The sequence below is a fragment of the Pteropus vampyrus genome, unplaced genomic scaffold (assembly GCF_000151845.1).
Source record: "Pteropus vampyrus isolate Shadow unplaced genomic scaffold, Pvam_2.0 Scaffold237, whole genome shotgun sequence".
In the NCBI taxonomy this organism is placed as follows: Eukaryota; Metazoa; Chordata; class Mammalia; order Chiroptera; family Pteropodidae; genus Pteropus; species Pteropus vampyrus.
Window position 1 is genome coordinate 944,886 of NW_011889018.1, and position 21,311 is coordinate 966,196.

At 46.4% G+C, this 21,311-nt stretch overlaps 1 protein-coding gene and 1 long non-coding RNA gene across 2 annotated transcripts in view; one reads left to right on the top strand and one right to left on the bottom strand.

Moving 5' to 3' along the window:
• The window catches only part of IRF2BP2 (interferon regulatory factor 2 binding protein 2), an 8,431-nt gene extending 7,688 nt beyond the window's left edge, over window positions 1–743 (bottom strand). The window contains exon 1 of the mRNA XM_011373957.1: window positions 691–743. Within this exon, the coding sequence (XP_011372259.1) occupies window positions 691–743 (53 nt within the window). The remainder of the gene's footprint in view (window positions 1–690) is intronic.
• A 2,112-nt stretch (window positions 744–2,855) lies between these two features.
• Window positions 2,856–5,832, top strand: LOC105301348. The gene is made up of 2 exons (XR_896721.2): window positions 2,856–3,216; window positions 4,873–5,832. It is a non-coding gene; the product is annotated as an uncharacterized LOC105301348 (long non-coding RNA).
• Window positions 5,833–21,311: the final 15,479 nt, after the last annotated feature.

Genomic DNA, 21,311 nt, shown 5'->3' on the forward strand with positions numbered 1-21,311 from the left:
CCCTCGAGTTCCGCTCTTGCATCGGGAGGAGGAGCCGGTGCGTGTGATGGTAAATCACCTCCGGCTGGTCGTTAGGCTCACTACTTAGTCGCGGGCTTATCACCGCCGGTTGGGATTTTGACACTTCACCTCTCAGGGCGGCCTCTGTAGCTGCTTTTGTTGGAAAACCGGCCCCCTGAGACTGGAATGAGCTGGTTAAGTATGGGAAGAACAGGGTACTAATTATATTATCTTTCCTACCACCGGATTGGTAGGTGGAGAGAGAAAAAAAAAATCCTGCTGACGTTTCCCTCTAGTTGTTGCTATTGAAAATGCCAGGTTGCTTCAAAGGATTAACCACAAGGAAGAGGAAAAACACCCTTAGAAAAACAGTGGAGGGAGCCGCTCGAAGCACATGAAAAAACCTGTTCGCAACGGCACAGAAAGTGTAATGCCAGACTTAAAAAATGTTGTTTTCAGGCTGACGCTGAACGTCGTCTCGGGGATTTCCAGAGAGGGAGCGCGGGCCGTTAAGGGCTCCCCATCTGCTCCGGGTCCTGCCCCACAATCGCAGGCTGGCCTCGCCCCGTCCCAGCCGGGGAATCAGACCTGCCCGGTCCCTTCCTGGGAGCAGCTGGGCCTAGGAGGTTTAGGTTACTCTCCCTGGAGACCGGGCGCCACCCATTTTGCACGTGACTTGACCCACCGGGCCTCTGCCCAAAGGCGATGAGGCCCAGTCTTTGTGCCGCAGAGAGGTGAACCATCTCAACACCCCCGAGAGATGGCCCCACTAGGCAGCGAGGGAAACAAGACGAGAAAACTCGGGTTAGAGCCATGGCCTAATTATACTCATTTACCTGCCAGCGGGCACTGGTAGCCTCAGGGGAAAGCCCAAAGTAGAACTACCGCGAGCAAACTCTGCCTTGACAAGTACTAAGGAAGGATTTTTGTACAACAGAGCCTTTCTTCTCCAAAGAGAGAGCATTTCCTTTTTATCTCGCACTGCCAGTTCAATGTCGAAACTGGGTTACTGTCACTTCCCTAATGAAATGCCCGCAGGAACATGGCGAGGCTATTTCAGTTCTGGACTCTCTCGCCATGAAAGGATCCGGGATCAAGGGGGTTAAGGCCGGCCCCAGACCCAGGGCAGCCATTCCTTACATTGTATCTATCAAAAGCCTTTCCTGCTGCCTGGCCTTTCATGTAGCTGCAGCGGCTCTATCGGTGTGTGCTAAGTAAACACAGCTTTGTTTTCGTCTCCCGCCCCCTCCCTCCCCTCCCGGCGCAGCCCGGAGCTGGATCCCGGCCAGTCCCCGCGCCTCCTCCGCGCTGGGGCAGGGTTTCTAGGGTGAGGCAATGCGTCTGCAATTCGCGGAGACAAGGCAGGAATTGTAATTGTAGTTCATCATGTGATGACTTATGAAAGAGGAAGTCAGTATGTTTTAGTCACGTAGACTCAGCCCTCCTGCTTCGGGCCCCAGGCCCTCTCAGAAGAGCATTATGGTAATCTTTGCCATTCGGAGTCAAGGTTACGGGCTTGGCTGCAGTGAGCTCCCACACGTTCTTGTCGACAGGCAGTGCAGTGTGGTGGGGCAGTGGGTTGAGGCTGGCTTCTAACCACAATTCGACTCAAGAACGAAAGGAAATAGTCTATGGAGAACACGCCTGTTGAGTCTAGACGAAGCAACAGCCCTTACCAGCTCTAATTTCTAAGATTTAAGAAAAAAATAAAAATCACAGTTTAGGAGCAAAAGGAAGGCCTGGGTTCTGGAGTAGGAGTAGGAGATGGGAAGGTAAGCGGGAGGGAGCAGCTCTGAGCTGTAGCTCGGTGGGAGGAACAGACCTGACCTCCCCACACTGAGACGTCCTCCGTGAGCCTTAAACGTCTGCAATCTGAACCGGGTCCCCAGAGCTTATTCCAGTCAAGATGCTTTCGCTAACACACCGCGGCCCTGTACTGACAGCCCGCAGGGCAGTCTACAGAAATGGTTCCCACCAGTGGGCAGCGGGTGCTGTCCAGGAGGTGGTGTTCCTAGGGGATGCTGGGTCCAGCCTATATCCACATGTGAAATCACAGGCCTTCATTCTTTAGAGTGGAGTTTCTATTAATAGCCTGATGTTGCAACCACACTAAAGCTTCTTAAACTCTGACCCTGGCATATTTGAAGGAGAAAAACTGCAGTGACGTGCGCTTGGATGAAGTACCGTAAGATTGGAAGGACACGTGCGATCTACGGGGCTTTTCCACTCTAAAACGTTATAAATATGCATGTGAACACATGAACATAGCTACACATACTGTGGAGAGTCAGGACATAAATGAAACTTGTGATAGGTATAAGAGCATCTCCTAAGTAATAGCCCTTTATGAGACAATTCCACCGTTTTTCAAATTGCAAATATACTTTTTCAGAAATACTTCTCCTCTGTTTGACCTCTCCCCATAGCCTGCCCCCCCGTGCACAGAAAGCATGCGGATATTAAAGAGACTCTTGCCTGTGGAGGAGATAAACTCTCTGTGGAGGGTCTAAGCATCAGGCCAAATAAAGTCCCAGGAGCTCTTAATCACCCACATATTATACACAGAAGCCGTTAATCACGGCCTACGTGTAAACATGCATACAGGTTCCCGTTAGAGGAACGTTTGGGGTCTTGATGTAGGTTAACTTCTTACTGATTCAGAACTTAAAGAGCTAAGTGGAAAATACAGACAAAGGAGAGACCGAGGTCGCGCACTCGCTCGGTCTGCAAGGAAATTTGCAGCAGAACTGGAAGGGATTCAGCAGCCGCTTGCTGCCGGCCCCTCCTCTTGACTTTTTGGAAAGAGCAGGACGAAATATACTTTTCTGGAACAATCTCTGGATGTGAGTTTGACACATTTAAGACACTCAGTAAAATCCTTTAAAAGATAACAGTAGGAAGATGCTGACAAAATCGTGAACTAACTTCACAGATCATGTTCAAAAACATTAAAATGCTAAATTTTCTTTCGTTAGCTTGCCTGCTTAAAAGCGTAACTTTCGTACATACACACTCAGTAATAAGGGAACAAAAAAAGAGAAGATGTTCCAATTCTAAAAGTTGAAAAATCACGTAGCTTCGTGTGTATCATCTCTTTCATATGGATGTTCAAAAAACTGTTTGAAGCGTAAATTCTATTTTCTTGTCATCCCTTTTCAGAAACTAAAGACCTAAGGTATTAAAAGATGAAGTGATTTGCCTACAGTGACACTAAAGGTGAGTGTTAAAACCGAAATCCAGGTATGAGTCCTGTTGTCTAACAGTATGGTCTAGAACATTCTATTTGCAATTTGCATTTAAATAGAATATTTCCTTTAGTTCTTAAGCACTGTTTAGAGGTTTAGCAAATGAACGTTAACATTTGCGAGTGGTAACAAAAAAAATGTTGAGATGCGTATCTATATATTTGTAGAAAAAAAGAAAACCCAGGTATGTTTCATAGGACATGCAATTCAAGGAAAAGTAAACAATTACAACAGATAGAGTAGAGGTGAGAGACGCTGGCCACCACCTGTGCCTAGCCTGGGACTCTTTAAATGGCAAACCATTATGCGCTGGTCTTTATGAACCTTAAATAAAAATGGATGTTGGTGTTAGTATAAAAGATTCAATCCTGGGATTTAGTTTGGCAAGGAAGTGGTTTGGGTACTCACCAAACTGGAAAACTGCACCTCCAGCTCTTTATGACCTATTTCCTTTAAAACAAAGAGGAAAATCGCATGAAATCATTTAATTCCTATTGTAGGACTCCAATCCTGGCCGCTCTGCACTCAAACAAATAAATATCATGAGCTACGGGGCCCTGAAAAGGAAAAAGGAGGTCAGATATTTCATAGAATTTCATGGGGCGATAGGAAGCAAAACAATCATTACCTATTCAAATAAGCCTTCATTGTTAGTGTTAGCATTTTTTATGAAACAGAAATTCGGTGCTAGGAACTGGACTGACTTTCCCTTGACAAGACGAAAATGTATTTTTAAAAGAACAATCAGCAGGAAAATTTGGTCTTCATCCATGGGGTTTCAGTAATCTGTTCTGGTGGCCTACTTGCCCCAGTCTAATGTATTTGGCAAAAAAAAAAAGTATTTTTTTTGTGTGTATGTGGTATTCCATTGATATCCATTCAGATATCTAAACGTTTAACAATAAAATTCTTCAGACTTTTTTTTTTTTTTTTTTGGTCAGTTTTATATATAAAGGAGACAGAGCTCTCTGCAGAAAGGAAAGTTAAAAAGCCTAATCGTGGACTGTGGTGGATGGATCGGAGTGAATGCGGGGTGCATTGGCTCATCTGTTCCTGTGCCCACGTGGCAGCACCTCTTTGCCACGGGGAGCGCAAAACCATTGGGAGAATTGGTTCCCACTAAGTACATGGGGACAGATAGCCCGGGTCTGAGTCCTAGCGAAAGACCACTGGTGGACAGAAATAGATTGTCACAGACAGCTAAAATCAAATTCGAATGACCTTTGGAGGAGTTGTTGGAGAGCCTGTGCAACAACCCTTCCAGCAAATTCCTGAGTGAGGAAGTGGGTTCTGAAACACGCCTGGGGACTAACTACACACACTGAGCTTCCTGGGGGCCATTACCTCTCGGCATTTAAGAGACAGCTAGATTTTAAACATTTTTCGGACTGCTTTTATTCTATCTAATTTGCGTTATCAGAGCAATTCGTTATTCTTAACAGTCACTAAGAACATCAGCGTCTGTTCGCTTTATGAATTCGGTAAACCGAGGCACCAAGAAAATAAGGGCTTGGCCTTGAGACAAAGAAAATGTGCTGTGACACCACGGCTAGAATTCGGGTGTCCCAAACTGCAGCTCGCTCTTTGGCCCCTGGTGGGCTACCTCCTGTTTCTGGTTTCTTCACAGGTTCTTGTTTACATACACGTAGCGTCTGCACGGGCGATGGCTGAGTCGTCTTCAGACACCTGGCGTAGGACCCGAGACAAGTCGCTTGGACACTCTGGGCCTGTGTTCTTCTGAGCGGACGAGCGGCGGCTGGGCTGGCCGCCGTTTCTGCCCTGACATCGCACGTGCGTTGGGTGGGGGCGGTGGGCATCCGGGAGACTGACCCACCCAACCCAACCCAACATGCTCCTGACACACGGTGTCACAACACAATGCAGAGGAACGACGCGTGACTGCCTGCCCATTATTCTGGGCATCGTGCCGTCCAAACAAAGCTGCCGGCTCATCGCGTCGGTGAGGACGCTGCCTGCGAGGTTCGGGCCCAGGTCCCAGGCTAGGGGTGTCCTAGCCGCGGTCTGCGCCTCGTTCAAGTCAGTCGGGGCAGAAACGCCCGTGTCAGCATGAATATACCAAACTCAAGTGTTTCAAGGCTTAAGGAAAATATTTCTTTCCACAAGAGACTTATTTGATATCCATGGCAAAGACTCACTCTGCCGTGCACAGGCCTTTCAGGTCACTGCGGAGGGCCTCAGCCGAAGAAGAGAGTGACAGTTCCACACAGTGACGGGCGCGTGGCGGAATAGGTCAGCAGGATGTGGAAACTCGTTTTGAGGTTTTTGGTATTCTCACCCAGGGTTCCACGGCTTAATAGCTGGTGGCTTCTTTGCTGGCTACATACTGAATTTATAAATGACGTTATATGAGTCCGTTCTGGGACGTCTGATGTTTTGGAATTTATTGTGACTTCATTGACTGTAGTGGCGTGTTATACTCATGGCCTTCTCTCTGACTTTCATCTATTTGGGTCTTATGAAAAAAACTTAACGAAGCTTCTTAAATTTTGTGTTTTTCAAAAAATGGTTGTGGCGGGAAGCATTTACATGTAATGTTTCATTTCAACTGTTACTGAAAAAAAAAAAAGAAGAAGAGAGAGCCGTATTCTTTACTTTTCATCCAAGGGCTACCCAATACGTTTTAAAATGAGTGTTCCAGAGCCAGACTTCCAGATCCCTTGACTTGAGAGAGCAGGAAGGGTAGGCAGCCCCTCTTAGCTGTAACAGGAGACATTCTTTCAAAAGCCTGGAATGCTGAGCCCTCTCTGACTGAAACGTGTCAGGACATGCCTTTTTGGGATGCTGTCAAGTGGTTCAGGCTCAGAATTCTGCATTCCATACTTTTGAAATTGTTTTCTGTTGGCAGACGACCTCTTGATTATTTTCGTGTGGTGGGTGTTCAGGCCAACCTCTCCTTTTCCAAGTAATTAAAAACAAACAAACAAACAAAAAAACAAGACCCACGCTCTGCAAAGTGTCCCTATTTCAGCATAAAGCTACAGGCTGCGTGAGTGCTGGGTCGGGTCAGCGAGCCTTGTCACACTTCAGAACAAGTCAGTTCCAAGGCAGACACATATTACCCAGAATGCTTCATTCTCCAGTGTTCACTCCCTCTTCTGAACAGTGTCACCGTGGTAAGGATTGAAAAATTACAGTTCTTGTAAAAAAGTTTTCACTTTTAAGGAGCTGTCATTTCCCTAGTAAAATCGAACGGTAATTTCCATTCACTTCAGTTCCTTTTGGGACAAAGGTTGGGAACGGATGAACAGACACATAAATGAATGGACAAGTGGGTGGAGTTGCCTTCTGACTGAGAAAGGCAGAGCTTCCCCTTGCCCGAGAGGTATGAGCTACACGCAGGCCAGCTGTCCCACCCCACAGCCCCTGTTTTTAGGAAGTTCTGATTCGTGGATCACAGCATCGCACTGAGTGAGTGTACTGCACAGTGTGGGCCTGGGTAGAGTGACAGCGAATGCTCTGCTCCCCCACCCCGCCCCGCCCCACCGGCAAGAGTCCATTTTACAGGCGCGTCTGTGAGTCTAGAACAAAGGTGGCCAACTTAAGACTCCGCCACATTTGCCTTATCATAGAGTACACGTTAGCAGATGGTTTTTCTTAAACACCGGCAGGCTCCGAAACACAGAGGCATGGTCTCGGGTGATGGTTAAAAAAGAAAGGTCTCATCTCATTTCACTCGTGGGAATTATTTTTTAATTGTCTGTTTTATTGGGCAATTTCCCAGAGACTTTTTATACAATGAGAAACTCGTCTGGAAGAAGACAAACAGGACAGGCATAAAAGAGTCAGGGTTCTTTTAAAATATTTCATTTTGCAGACCAAGAATACAACTCGTAAATCTTTTTTATGCTTCTATTATGGTACATGAATTATGATATTTTAGGAGAAGCCAATAAAGCCAGCAGAGGGAAGAAAGCCACTTTCTTTAAGCTTTCCATAGGTCGTATAATCCAATTCTGTGGTGGCGTTTCAACACCTCCAATTGAGACTGTTGTTTACGAAGTAAGGACAGTAATCCTCGTGGAAAAGGCGGTTTTGCCGCCCTAGACAGCAGATGGTGTTGTTAAACGCACAGGCAAAGTCTAAGGTCATAAGGAACTAACAATTAACCAGAAATACGATCCGTCACAGCCGTTTAATGGGTAACCTTCCAGATATATGCCACTTGTATAATCGTAAGCGTTGGGAGGTATACTGGCAAGCTCAGAGCAGTTACACAGTCAGCTTAGAAATATTGTAATTCTCGATTAAGCATTTGGTGAAACCAACAAACCAGAAAGAACGTGAAAATCAGTGAGACTTCCTCACAATATTGCTTTCTGTCGCCTATTTTGAAAAATACTTTACCGATTCAGATTGCACGATTTCGTAGCCACCCCATAATATAATTGGTCTCCCCAAACTAATACTGTCAAAATTTGGGATTTTAGACTGCTAGTGTGAGTTGTTCTAAGACCCCTCTACGTTATTAGAGGCATCTGTTTTGCCCCTGCAGATTTCGGGGACCAGGGGCTGCGAGTAGGGGAGCGGCCACGGGAAGAGCATAGCCAGTAAGTAACGGGGCACCGTTGAAATCTGGAAGTGAGCTCAGTTTCGATTGTAAATCGGATACGAGCAGATCAATGAGGTAAGAGCTTAGGAGGCTTTTCCAAGGAGAGTTTGCCATGGAGAATGCGTGACCTGTTTCCTTGTCAGTTAGGACTTTTCAGGACGAGGAACTGAATTCTAAATCCACCCAAAGGAAAAGGCCATCGGGGCGGCCACCAAGTCTGAATCACAAAGGACGGACTCCTGGGTTAGACTCTGGAAGCGTGAACCTTAGCTCATAGGCAAGAGCTCCCAGGAGAGTTGTGAGTCCAGCTGCAGAATCAGCCAATCCGAGAGCAGCGTCTGGAGAAGCTGAGACGTCCCAGTGCCCGGGGTTAATAGAAGTTGAGCAGAGAAACACAAGGTTCGGAGGTCACTGGCTAAACAAAGTAAATGAGTGGGTGAATTCCAGGCCGGACGAGAACAGTCGTTAAATTTCCCTGCTCTTGGCTGTGGCGAGGAGGTCTGAATCACAGAAAATGCATTCTAGTAAGAACCTTTTTCTTATGCAGTTTCACATACTTAAGGGTGTTTATGTATATTTCTCCCAAATTAAATCCACTAAGTCTGAAGGCGGGGACTCCCAGTTTGAGACCTTCGTCTACAAGCTCAGGTAGCTGCATAGCCCATGTGGCCAAGACTCCTGCTGGAACCTGCGGCAGTCCTCAGAAAAGCCAGTGAGATACCCTTGGGCTGAATGAATGAGAACTTTCTGGAGAGCGGAAGACTGGTGGAGGTCCAGCTGGAAAAACACACGGCAGCAGAGACGGAAAGAGGGCTTCGTGACCGGGAGCTTTATAAAAACGTCTGCAGCCATTGCGGCCTGAGGCCTGACTGAGCATGACGGCCGCTCTGCCTTCCAGGACTGCGTCCAGTTCACCTGGGCCGCGGCCAGCGCAGCATCCTCAGGCGCCCCTTGGGACGGTGCCCGCACGAGAACCGCCTTGTGCCACAACCCACCTCCAAGGCCAGGAGTCCGTGCCTGCCCCCCTCCAAGGGAGCCATGGGACAGCAGCTCGTTGTGTCAGCCTAAAAAACCCAAAGTATGCAAGTCTCTGTAGACAGCGTTTTATAGTCGATGGGTCAAGAGGGAAAATGGCTGTGGTAAATTCCCTGTGTAACCACACGTGAACCGAGAGCATTTTGGGGCTACGCAGTAACAGACTGAGCTCAGGGAGCAAAGCCAGGCAGTCTGGGTTCCAGACCAGGACACCACGAGGAGATGACTTCCGCAGGTAAATGCACAGCCTGGAGGTTTTACATCAGCCCCTCCCCCAGTGTCCTTTCCAGAATAATGGGGAACATTATCATTCTCCATGATAATCATCTCTTACTGCTAATAACCATTTGTATCTGTTGCTATTGGAATGTGTCCCTTAGAAAAGAGATCAATTTAGGAAGCAATTGTTTAGAATATTTAAAAAAAAAAACACACACTTTATAAAGTCTGTACCTTACCAGAAGATTGTAAAAAAGAAACCTGTTAAGTTCCTCTAGAAAGCTTAAATGGTATGAGGTTTTTAAAAATGTAACCGGCGTGGACTTTTTCAAGATGCACACGGATCGGGCTGGGGAGTAGGCGTGCATACCCACCTCTTTTTACCCTCAGCCGTGGCATCCGTGATTTAGCCATAGCTGGCACTACTATTTTTCTTCAAGAGATAATACCGTCAGCCTTTCAACTCCTGTGATGGACGTTTCGCCACCGTTTTCCCGAAGCCGTGGCACTGGCGGGAGCAGCGGTAGCTGTAGTCACAAAAATCAGGGCCTAACTTTCTCGCGCAGTCATCGTGATGGTCACCTTCCGGTTTTCCTCTGTCCGAGTACACACGTCTCCAAGGCGCGTGTTCTCCTTACTGGACAGAGAAAGGCCGGTAGGTCAGCCACACACGCTCCACGCCGATAAAGCAGTGTCATTAACTTTTGGTAAAAAAAGAAGCAAATTGCAGCCCTTTATACTTAAGTTTTTTTCCTCTTAGGAATACAAAGCAATAACCGAGATGACCAGTGCGTGTGTGCGTGTGTGCGTGTGTACATCTTTATTATTATATATAATTATCTGTTAATATGTTATATACATAAATATGTATTCGTATATATATTTAAAATAATGTCAGGTAGCATGTTACTCATTTAGAAGGAGCTTTTCATCCATCTGGACAAAGAGGGGTGTGCATCCCAGACTTCCTGGGCCTAATGGGGAGGGGCTTTGAAACCCCGCATTTTCTAAATGGTCAGATAGAGAGAACAAAGTCAGGTCTTCTCAAGTAAAGCTTCCTCTTTGCTGGGGCGGGGGGGCGGTGAGCAGGAGTCCAGACATAGATCTGGGCTGGGGTCTGGCTAAATGTTTGTCCTTTTAACAGGGTCCCGACTTCCTGGGCCGACTTCCAGGGTCCCGCTCTATTCCCCACGGCCCCAGGAGCTCCGAACCCCCGCGATGTAAGTCATGCTCCACGATGGGGGCCGATTCTGCCTCTGCCGCATGTTACTGTGTAAACACAGGTAAATCGCCTTCCTGTGCCTCATTCACTTACCTGTGTAAATTGCAGAGTAATAACAAAACCGAGTGCCAGATACCCGCGAGGTTCACTAGTAGGTCCGCAGACACTCAGTGGGTCCGTCTCGCCCAGCGGTTAAGGGTGCCGGCCCGGAGGCCGACGGCCAGGGCTCTGATTCAGCTCTGCCACTTTTACCAGCTGCGTGATCCTAGGCAAGCTGCACGTTCTGTGCCTCCACGTTCTTGCCCGTGAGATGGGTATAAAGCAGTACTCACTGCAGAGGTCGATGGGAGGGTGAAGTGACGCGTAAAGAGCTTGCACGCGGCAAGGCACACGGCAGACCCTCTTAGGTGACGCGCTTCCAGGCGAGGCTGGAGCAGGCGCTTGTTCTAAAACCAGCCAGTTCTTCCTCCGTCGGCCGGACTTCGGGCTCTGGCTTTAGGGACACCCGCTGGGGCTCCGCATCCCTGCGCCCCCCAACGCTCCAGGAAGCCCTTACCAACAGCGCTCCACGACTTCACTTTGACCATCTCGGAGAGACGGACCTCCTGTCCTTCCTGAGTCCCCTGCCTCTTTCGATGGCACTCCCTCAACCCTGTCCTCCCTTTGGCCCTTCAAGTCGCATCCTGTGCCTATTGAACTTAAGGATGCTAAGAACCTAAGAAGTCCCCGTGCGGGTGTTTGATCCGTCTGTCCCCCGCCCCGTTACTGCAGGCCGAGGGCTCGGTACATGCCTGCGGCCCGCCCTGGGCAGCGTCCCCGTCCCCCGGGGCAGCATCCCTGTCCCCCTGTGCTGTGGTCTTGATGCCGGAGCCCTCGGCGGCTCTTCCTGGAATCTGCTGCGATGCAGTCAACACACCCTTGAAGGGCGTCTGGCTCGTCATCCATCCTCGTCTTCATTTGAGACTTGAAATTCTTTATGGTTAAGTATAACCTGTTTCAGGTTTCCAATTTTTTTCTTTCTTTTTTTTTTTTTTTTTGCAGGGGTTACATTTTTAAGGTCTAAATTTCACTTTATTCATGAAACAGACTTAGGAATTAAATCCTCCACACATCAAAGCCACATAATTATTCTGAAAACAACTCCTCTTAGGATATGTAAGATGCAATTTAACAAGAGAATCATATTCTTTGAGGTAGAAGCCAAGGGTATGCATTTTAAAAACACAGTTCCTTTCTTAAACACAGCAAAGTACGGTAACTGATCGACCTCACCCCGATCCCTCTGCCGCGTGTCTCAGTTAGGGGTCGAGTCACCAAAACGGGACCAGGTGCCAATGAGAATCAAGGTTCATTAAAATAATAGCTTATACCATTTGAAAAAAAGGGTGATCTTTCCTTACACATAACACACGCACTTTCCGAAGTCGACTACACGTGATTTTTAAAAAATTACCCATTATTTTGGATTATTCATACCATTAGGCACAAGAAGGCCATGATACTTTCAAAGACCCATAAAAACATTTTAATGTCTTTTAAAATCAGAAGGGAGAAAATATAACAATAACGAATATATAATAATTCCTTCTAGATTATGTTTGTCTTTATACTACTACAGTTGTAGAATATCATTTTCAACTTAATTTTTTTTTTTTTTAATGGACGCAGGAGCCCACAAAGGCAAAAATGCCCGTGGCATTTCCAGGAACCTCAAGCCATAACGCGGCCCTAGTGATGACAACCGATTCCGTCGAGGTTCGCGTATTTATTCTAGCTATTCCTGGAATGTTTTTATATTTTTAATTTTTACGTTGCCCCAGACTTAGTCTTTGGTTTTCTAGTTTTTTCTATTTTTATAGGCCCCTCGGAGACGTCCTTTATTTCATTGTTTTTATTCGTTGTCTCTATAGTAATGACTCCCAAGTCTCTCTTCCCGCAGTCGAGTTCTAACTTCGACCTTTTAACCGCCCGTTGGGCATTTCTGCTGTACCGCTCACCGCCGGCTCAAAACCAGCCGACTCGCCGCTGAGTTCATCTTCCCCTGCTCCTCAGCCCTCTCTGCTTTCCCGTCTCTTAGAATTACCGCTAATGTTTTAAGTCATGGAAGAGCCGACCTTTCGCACATCTCCTTCGCTCCCTTATCCGAAGCTCTGCTTGAGCCTTGGGTTCCCATGCCCGCTGTGTCCCCACGAGAGTCGCTGCCCATCCCTTCGGCCTCGCTTTGCTTGCCTGTCATCAGAGGGCCTGACACAGGCCCCTGGCCAGCTGCTCTGCCTCCAGCTCCCCCTGCGGCAGGACCCCTAACCGTGCCAGACGAGGTCTAAGCACCTGCTTCTCATCTTCCTGCGAACCAGAATTCCCCCACTTCATCCCACACTCCTGACCAGTTTCTAAGGCCCCGCTCAGACGGGTGCTCCATTCCGGCCAACGTGTTGTCCTACTCATTAACGCCCACCAAAGGTGACCGGGACTGCCTTCGCCCACCCACGAATCGGATTTTCTGTTTTTGTCTTTTGTTCATGTTCCTCCCTCGATGCGTTCGTTTATTCGGCAGCTCGAGGGACTGCTCTGTCCCAGGCACCTTAAATGTTCCCTCACTACCCGGTCCAACCCGACAGTGCGTTCCAAGTCCCGGTCACGCAGCCGCGGGCCCACCCACGATCGCCAGGCTCCGCTCCGAACCCCCTGCGAGGGGACTCACAGACACTGTCCAGAATGTAGCACTTGGTCGTACATGGGGCACGGGATTTCTTGGCTATGCTGGTGTGCTCTTTGTCTGGGTTTTGTGAAAGCAATGAGCTCTCCAGGCAGTCTACCTTCTCTGTCACCCAGCAATCTACCTTCTCTGTCACCTGACATCCAGCACAAAGCTGATTATTAATGAAAACTGCTATTTTTCAGTGCTTACTATACTATGATCCAGGCACTGACCGTGCTGGGCACTTTATAGACATTTATGTTTATGAGGTGGATATTATCACCCCTTTATTAAAGATGGGGAGCTGAGGCCCAGAGAGATTAAGTGACTTGGGGAAGTGTCCATAGTCTTTAAGCAGCAAAAATGGAATTTCATTCCAGGCCAGACATAATCCCAAGCCTGTGCTCTCAGCCTCTTTGTTAAATGAACCCTACTTTTTGGTCGATTTGCAAATATGCAGATCTACTCATTCTCTTCCTGGTGTCAATTGTGCTTGCTTTCTCTCTCCCCGTTTTTTAAGACCTGCTGTTCCGGGCTCTATGCTTACATCAGACCCACCAAACCCTTCTAGAGTCTCATCGTAAATGTCCACCAGGTACTGGTTACTAGGGTGACATACGTACATATATATACGTGTCTACATATACGTATATATGTGTGTATATATATATTTATTTGTAAGCACCGAGCTCACATGTGGACCCACCCAGCCTTTCTCTCTAGCAAAGCGGTATATTTTGTAAATTAAAACTCGAGATTAAAAATATAAATGAATAAACATACCATGGAAACAGAAATTGAAAACATCAAAGTAGTTTCTCCGATGAACTCCCAACCAGGGATGCTTCAGCTGGGTTGGCAGTACTGCTAAATCGTTAATACTACGTTTCTCCATTGCTCTCTATATGCCTTAATCTGGTTGAGTTTTCTAGGCCATTAAAAAGCCTTCTATGACATTAAGAAAATAAAATAATAAATTGCTTAACTATAATATCGTAATTTTATGTTAAGGACATTTTGGGGGGCTGAAAACTTGAGATATTTGCGGTGAGGCATCATTTCAAAACGAAATCTGTGGTAGACCGATGCCATCTTTGGATTCTGGAGGATGCCATCCCATTGCTAGAATATGATGAGTGTTTGCTCACTAGCCCTTCAGTGCAACCTGCCTCCTGTGACAGAGGCCGCTACCTGTCTCTCCATGTCCATCCTCTTCTCTTTCTTGATAACGGAACCCTAGATTTCAGCTGGGCTCGTTGCCCTAGTGGCTGGGCACCAACCCATATCTTCTTCTCGGGCATAACTAGACGCCATTTCCCAGCCTGCCTTGCGGTTATACACAGCCACATATTTGAGCTCTGGCCATCAGTGAGTGGAAGTTTACGTGTCACTTCCAGTTCTGGCCCACAGAAAGCTCCCTCGCGGATTCTCCAGGCTCTTGCCCCTGTTACATCTTGATGCAGATGAGAAAGAAGATTTTGGAAGACAAACGTTGAAGATGGCAGAGGCACAAGATAGTAGAAAGCCGGTTCCCTCCTCCGATCACTGCTTGGAGGAGAACCACCTGCCAATCGAGAACACGATTTCGAGTTAATTTTTGCACAGGGTATGAGGTCACAGTTGAAGTTTATTCTCACGTCTGTCGCTGTCCAATCACCCCAGCGCCATGTGTTGAAAAGTCTACCCTTCCTTTATGGAATTGCTTGTGCACTTTTGTCAAAATTAAGTCGGGCATATTTGCGTGGGTCTTCTACTCCGTTTCACTGATCCGTGCATCTCTCTTCCCACTGATCCCACACTGTCTCGGTTACTACAGCTACATGGTAGGCATTCATATCAAGTAAAGTGATACTTCATCCTTTATTTTTCTTTTTCAAAATTGTTTTAGCTAATCCAGGTCCTGTGTCTTTCCATACAAACGTAAAGATAAGCTTGTTTATGTCTACGGAAAAACCTTACTGGGATGTTGATAGAAATCACATTAACCCTATAGGGAGAATTGACATCATTACAATGTCAAGTCTTCCAATCTATGAGCACAGTATGTCTCTTATTTACATCTTCTTTGATTTCGCCAGCTATTTGTAATTTTCAGCATAGAGGTCCTGTATGTATTTTATTAAATTTCTATCTGAGTATTTTATTTTCTTTGGAAAGGTGGTAAGTGGTATTATATTTCGAATTTTGGTTTCTAAATGTTTATAGTTGATATATAGAAGCGGATTGATTTTTGTGTATTGATTTTGCATCCTGCGAGCTTATAGACTCACTTGTTAGTTCTAGGAGTTTTATTTGGTTAATCCTTGAGATTGTCTATGTAGACATTCATACGATCTCTAAGTAGGCACAGTTTATACCTTCTTTTCCAATCTGTATGTCTTTCATTTCTTTTTCTTGTTTTATTGCAGTTGCCAGAACTTCCAATACTGTGTCGAATAAGAGTGGTGATAGTGGACATCCTTACCTTGTTCCAAATCTTTGAGGGGAAACATTCAGCCTTTTAGAATTAAGTATAATGTTAGCTGTAGGATTTTTTTCTTTTATTTTATTATTTTGTTTTTGTTTCAGATTTTTTCTTTGTGGATGCTCTTTATCAAGTTGAAGTAGTTCTCTCTATTCTTAACTTGCTGAGAGTTTTTTTTTTTAATCATGCATAAAGGTTAGATTTTATCAAATGTTTTTTCTGCAGTTGATATGATGATATGATTTTTCTTCTTTAGGCTTTTGATATGATGAGTTACACTGATTGATTTTCTAATGTTGAACTAGCTTTACATATCTGGAATGAATCCCGTTTGGTTATAGTTTATATTTCTTTTTGTATATTTTTGCTTTCGGTTTGCTCATATTTTGTTGAGGGTTTTTGTATATAAGTTCATGAGAGATGATAGGTCTGTAGTTTCTTTTTTAATACTGTCTCTGTCTTGTTTTGGTATTGGGTAATACTGCCTTCATAAAATGATTTGGGAAGTGTTCCCTCCACTTCTGTTTTCTGGAAGAGATTGTGTAAATCTGGTTTTATTTCTTTAAATGTTTGGACTCGTTCTCTAGTGAAAGCATATGGGCCTGGAGATTTTTTTCTGGAGCTTTCTAGTTACAAAATTTGATTTCTTTAATGGCTATAGGACTATTCAGGAAGTTTATTTCATCTCGACTGAGTTTTGGTAGTTTGTGGTTTTCAGAGGATTGCTCCATTTCTTCTAAGTTGGCAAATTTAAAATGCTTTTGAATCTGCATTATCTGTAGTGATCTCCCCTGCTGTGTTCCTGATATTGTGTCTTCTTTGATTTTATTTTTATCAGTATCACTAGAGGTTTATCAGATTTATTAAAATTTTCAGAGAACTAGCTTTTTGTATCATTGATTTATTTTCTACCGTCTTCCTGATGTCAGTTTCATTGGGTTCTGCTCTTAACTTCAGTTGCTCTTAAACTTGCCTTGAGTTTATTTCGCTCTTCCTTCTTTAGTTTCTTGTGAGCTATTTCACTTGAGACTTTTTTCTAATGCAAGTGTTTAATGCTATGAATTTCCCTTTCGGCGCTGCATTAGCCGCTTCCTACGTGTTTTAATATGTAGTATTTTCATTGTCCTTCAGTTCTACGTATTTAAAATTTTTGAGAATTCTTCTTTGACCTTTTTAAAGGTCAACTTTCGAATTTATTGTGTTTGTGAATTTTTTAAAAAATAATCTGACTATAATGAAGGGAAGTGGAAGAATTAAATTTAGTCATCAAGAATCCAGGAAAGTCAAATGTAAATCACAGTGAATGCTAAAGTTTTGAGATGATAAAGAAAATAAGAACTCAAGATAGATTGTTAGCGCCTCCTGGAAAGTGGTAATATCTAGTTTTCATGAAAGAGTTCCTTTCATTTTCTTTGCATTAAAATAGTGATTGCTTTTTTCTTTTTTTAAACCTAAATCATTATTTTCTCTCTGTTAAAAATAACTCAGCCAAATAGATTTTCCTGCTGAAGCTATAGCATAAAAATAGAAAATATTTTACTACAAACTTTTTTGTCTTATTTTGCTTATTTCGCTTTTTCCTACATCTGTTTGTCACCTTTATTCTTGAAAGAAGGATTTGGGATAATACTCTAAAATAGGGATTAATAGGAAATGTTCCTGGACAACTTTGATTTGTAAGCAAAACAAAGAATTTATTGCTGACTTTGTTACTAGAAGCAAAGTAATCAGAAATTCTATGAAAGAAACTGCAAGTCACCTTCTTCTAAAGTTACTTTAAAAAGCCGAGGTTGATTTTATAGTCTTGGTTAGACTCTAACGATGTACATCGTTTTCGTGTGGTGTCGGGGGCATCCGTTGCTTTTTCCCGCTTTATATCCATTTTTTTCCTGCGATACTAGGACCCGAGTTTTCTTAGGGAGCCACCCCTTCCTGACGTCAGTCCCTGCCATCCTGGTGGGGCTTACGCCCACACTTAGCCTTGAGGTCTCCGCACAGTCAGACCCTCGGGGCTCGCTGCGCCCTAAAGGATGGAGCTGAGGCAGCCTCCGCCCCCAGGAATTCAGGTCGCCCTGTGACCGCGGTGGCTGCGATCAGAGCACGCGTCACGGTCACACGCAGCTTGTTTACAGGGAGCCCCCCACTGTAAGGGGTGGGTCCGGCCATCAGCATTTCACTCGCTGTGGCACAGAGCCTCTCGGTGACCGGAGAAGTGTCCTCGCAGGGGGATGCGCCTGCCTCCCACATCAGCCGTGTGGGTTGCACGCGAGTCACTCCGAGAGGCCGTGTGCCAGTTACGATGTGGCACCCGCGTGCCGGGCAGTTTCATTCTGTGCAGAGCAGGGTCCTGCACACGGTCCAGGTCTTCACATCCAAAGCGGCTGTTTTTCTCAGCCCTTCTCAGCCCTTTAGGAAAATGAGAGCCGTCACAGGGAGAAGCGTGGACGCTCACTGGGAGACAGCGTAGCCCAGTGGTGAAGAAGCGACCTCGTTTCAAGTCCCATCTCTTGTGTTTGTCAGCTACGCATCTTTCGGGAAATTTAAATTTCTCAAGCCTCAGTTTCCTCGTAGGGTGTGGTCAGGTGACAAAGTGTTGTTTGTCCCTTAACCCCATGCCAAGCCGATAGGAAGCCCTCACTACAGGGTACTGTTACAGGTATTCTACAGATGAGATGTGTGTGCGTGACAGGAAGGTGCGTGCGTGCATGCGTGTGCATGCGTGTGCGTGCATGCGCGTGCGCGTGCACGTGCGCGTGTGTGGGTAGCGTGTGTGGGAAGGAGCGAAGGATGCAATTGATAAGGCTCTTAAGACTTCCTGTAGCAGAATCGTCTTAGGAAAATATGAACGTGTCCCCATTTCTTATATATCATTTGGGGAGGTGACTTAGACTTTTCTATCAGCTTTTCATCACTTGGAAGAAAAAACTCGGTGACCACGAGCGAATTTAGAGGTCTGTCTGTGAGCTGGGCTCCAAGTAGAACTAAGTGGGGCTGAAATCTCGTCTGCCCCGGAGGAGACCTGTGGTCCCTCCCTCTTCGCCGACAAGGTCACGTTCATTCTGGCGCTTCCTCCTTGCAGTCTCTCCATTCGTGGTTTTTCCCCATTTCTTCTCTTTCGAGTAACAGTATCAACTGCCCAGAAATGGGAAAAACCTGAGATGACTCTTAAAGGACACGGGCTGGTACTGATCGCACACGACAGAATGACCGCGCACCTGTCTGTGGCCCCTGCCCTTAGCACTTTAGAAACAGAAAATCAGAAGTTCAGAGAAGGCACCACGATTGGGGTGACAGCCACCGTAACGTCCTGGCTCTTTTTGGCAAAGCCATTCTGGAGAGTGAGTTCCCGGCCATTGAGAGCTTGTCTTCCAAGCACCAAGAAAAGAAAAAAGAAACAAGAAAAGGAAAGAAGGAAAGAAGAAAGGGAAGGAGGGAGGATGGAGGGAAGGAAAAAAAGAAGAGACATTTTGGGTGGCAACTCCCTAAGATGTAATTCAGCATCTCTTGCTTCTGAAAGAATCTGGGGAACTTTACTCAACGCCTTTTATTTTTCTCTTGGTCTCGAAGTCATCATCCTGAGGACCTAGTCTAATCCCATCAGTTCCGCGCTCCCGCAGCCGAGATAGATACCCACCCGCATGCTAAGAGGACGCAGACTGTGGCGCCCCCTCTGTACTTCCGGTTCTCCGTTTCCGGAGGCCACGTGAGAACGTCCCGTTGATCAGGGCTCCGCGCCTGGCGCGCATACGGGCTGTTCTTCCTATGAGAAAAGTATATGTGTAAGGAAAGGATTTCTCTACCTTCGGTTATTAAAATTTTTTGGTTCTAGGCTATTTTCTGGATAAGTGAAATTATGCATTGGTCAGTTCTATGTAAATACAAAATACGGTAAGGATTATCGACCTAACCGCCGCCTCCCCTGTCTGTTGTCAGTTACTCGATGCCACATTCAGGAAATATATTTCTTCAGTGCCCCGAAGTTTTGAAACTGTTAATGGCTCTGTGGATTGAACTGACATGAGAGAAAAATATTCCGAGTCTCCTTCAGTGGCTTTTATGCTCATAAAATACTCTCGGTGTATCGAAGGCAATGTTCGGTCATAGAGCAGAACCATCCACAGAAATCTTCCTGCCGGAGGCACTTTCCTCTTTTCCCAAATGGTTTATAAGATGCATTTTCCATGACCGGCCATTGCTGCTTAAGATTCTGTTGGTCAAAAATGTCATCTGGGCAATTGCCAGATCCTGGCAGAAACCGTAACGAGCATTAAAAATCAGCGGGTTGGGAGCGGTCAGTCACCACAGAGTGTCACATTCCGCTGTGCGATGCTGCTGACTTATGACTTTGTCCCGACTGCTCCAGTTCCCTCTGACAAGCAGAAGCAGCTTGGGAGGCCACGGGACCCAGAGCAGACAGCGGTTGTGCTGGCCTTCCAGAAAGATCCACGCATTGGTCCCTGGACCCTGGGAGGCCTCCGCTCCCCTGACACTGTTTATATTGGCTGTCACGCACAGAACGGTCACGCGGTACACTTCGCGGTCAGCAAGTTTATCTTATGTTAAAGTTTTGCCAGGAGAAAGGAAGTCGTGTTTACCCGAGCTCTGCGGCGAGTCACGTGCACACAGCACCTGCTGACGCCTGCAGCGCCCGTGCCGGCCCCCTCCTGCCACCGCTCATGGCAGCGCATGTCGGGGGGAACGCCAGCAGCCACGAGTCTGGGAAATGCTCAGATACCATAAACAGTTCAGTCACTGCCCTCGGGTGCACGAGAGGTCACCCCTGTAATCGTCACCGCGTTCAGTGACTGTCGACACTTGTCCCAGAAGAAACCCGGACTCAACACACAGGTAGAAACTGATGCTGTTAGCAGGTAGTTCCCCCCTGTAACAAGAACACTCTCTACTTAGAATTTGAGAACGTGCGTCATCATCGAAAAGGATTTCATAAACTGGGTCTCAGCATAGTCCACCCTCTTTACTCCGCCCCCAGGGAGTTAAGCGCTATTCTGAGCGCTTTAAAACGCTAACTCATTCAATCCTCGTAACGACTTAGTGAAATCAGTACTATCACCCCAGTTTACACTCACGCAAACCGAGGCGCAGAGATTAAGTAATTGGTCCCGGCCGCGCTGCTGGCCAGCGAGGGAGCGGGTGAGCGCAGGCCCACCGCACGGCCTCGCCGCGGGGACCGGGGTTGGCCGTGCTGTCTTCCCCCCCACCCCCTAGACACAATGGAGTAAAGATGATTTTTAAAATGACCTAGTGTGTTAGCTTGCCAGGGCTGTCATCACAAAGTACCACAGACTGGGTGGCTTAAACAACAGAAATTTGCTTTCCCACAATTCTAGAGGCTAGAAGTCCAAGATCAAGGTGTCTGCGAGGCTGGCTCCCTCTGAAGCTTCCCTTCTCGGCTTGTGGACGGCCATCTCCCCCCTGCGTCCTCACGTGCTCCTCCCTGTGTGTGTGTGTCTGTGTCTTCAGCGCTTCTTATAAGGACCCCAGTCATACTGGATCGGGGCCCCCACTAACGACCTCGTTTTAACTTAATTATCTCTTTTAAGACCCTTTCAAGACCTCAGTATGTGACTGCATTTGGAGACCCGGAGGTTAGGACTTCAACATGTAAATTTTGGGAGACGCATCTACCAAGCGGGCATAATATGCTGGCCATTCGACACAATCGCAAAATGAGCTCCGCGTTAAGAAGAGACACTATTCAAAAGGGACATTTATTCGAATGTCAAAGTTGAGACAGCTCTCGGTCCTTTTCGAGATGCTCGGTTTGACAGGTCTCCAGGGTGAAGTGCGCACTGTGACAGTAGCGCTGAAGTCACTATTTTAACTTGACTTCTTCCCTC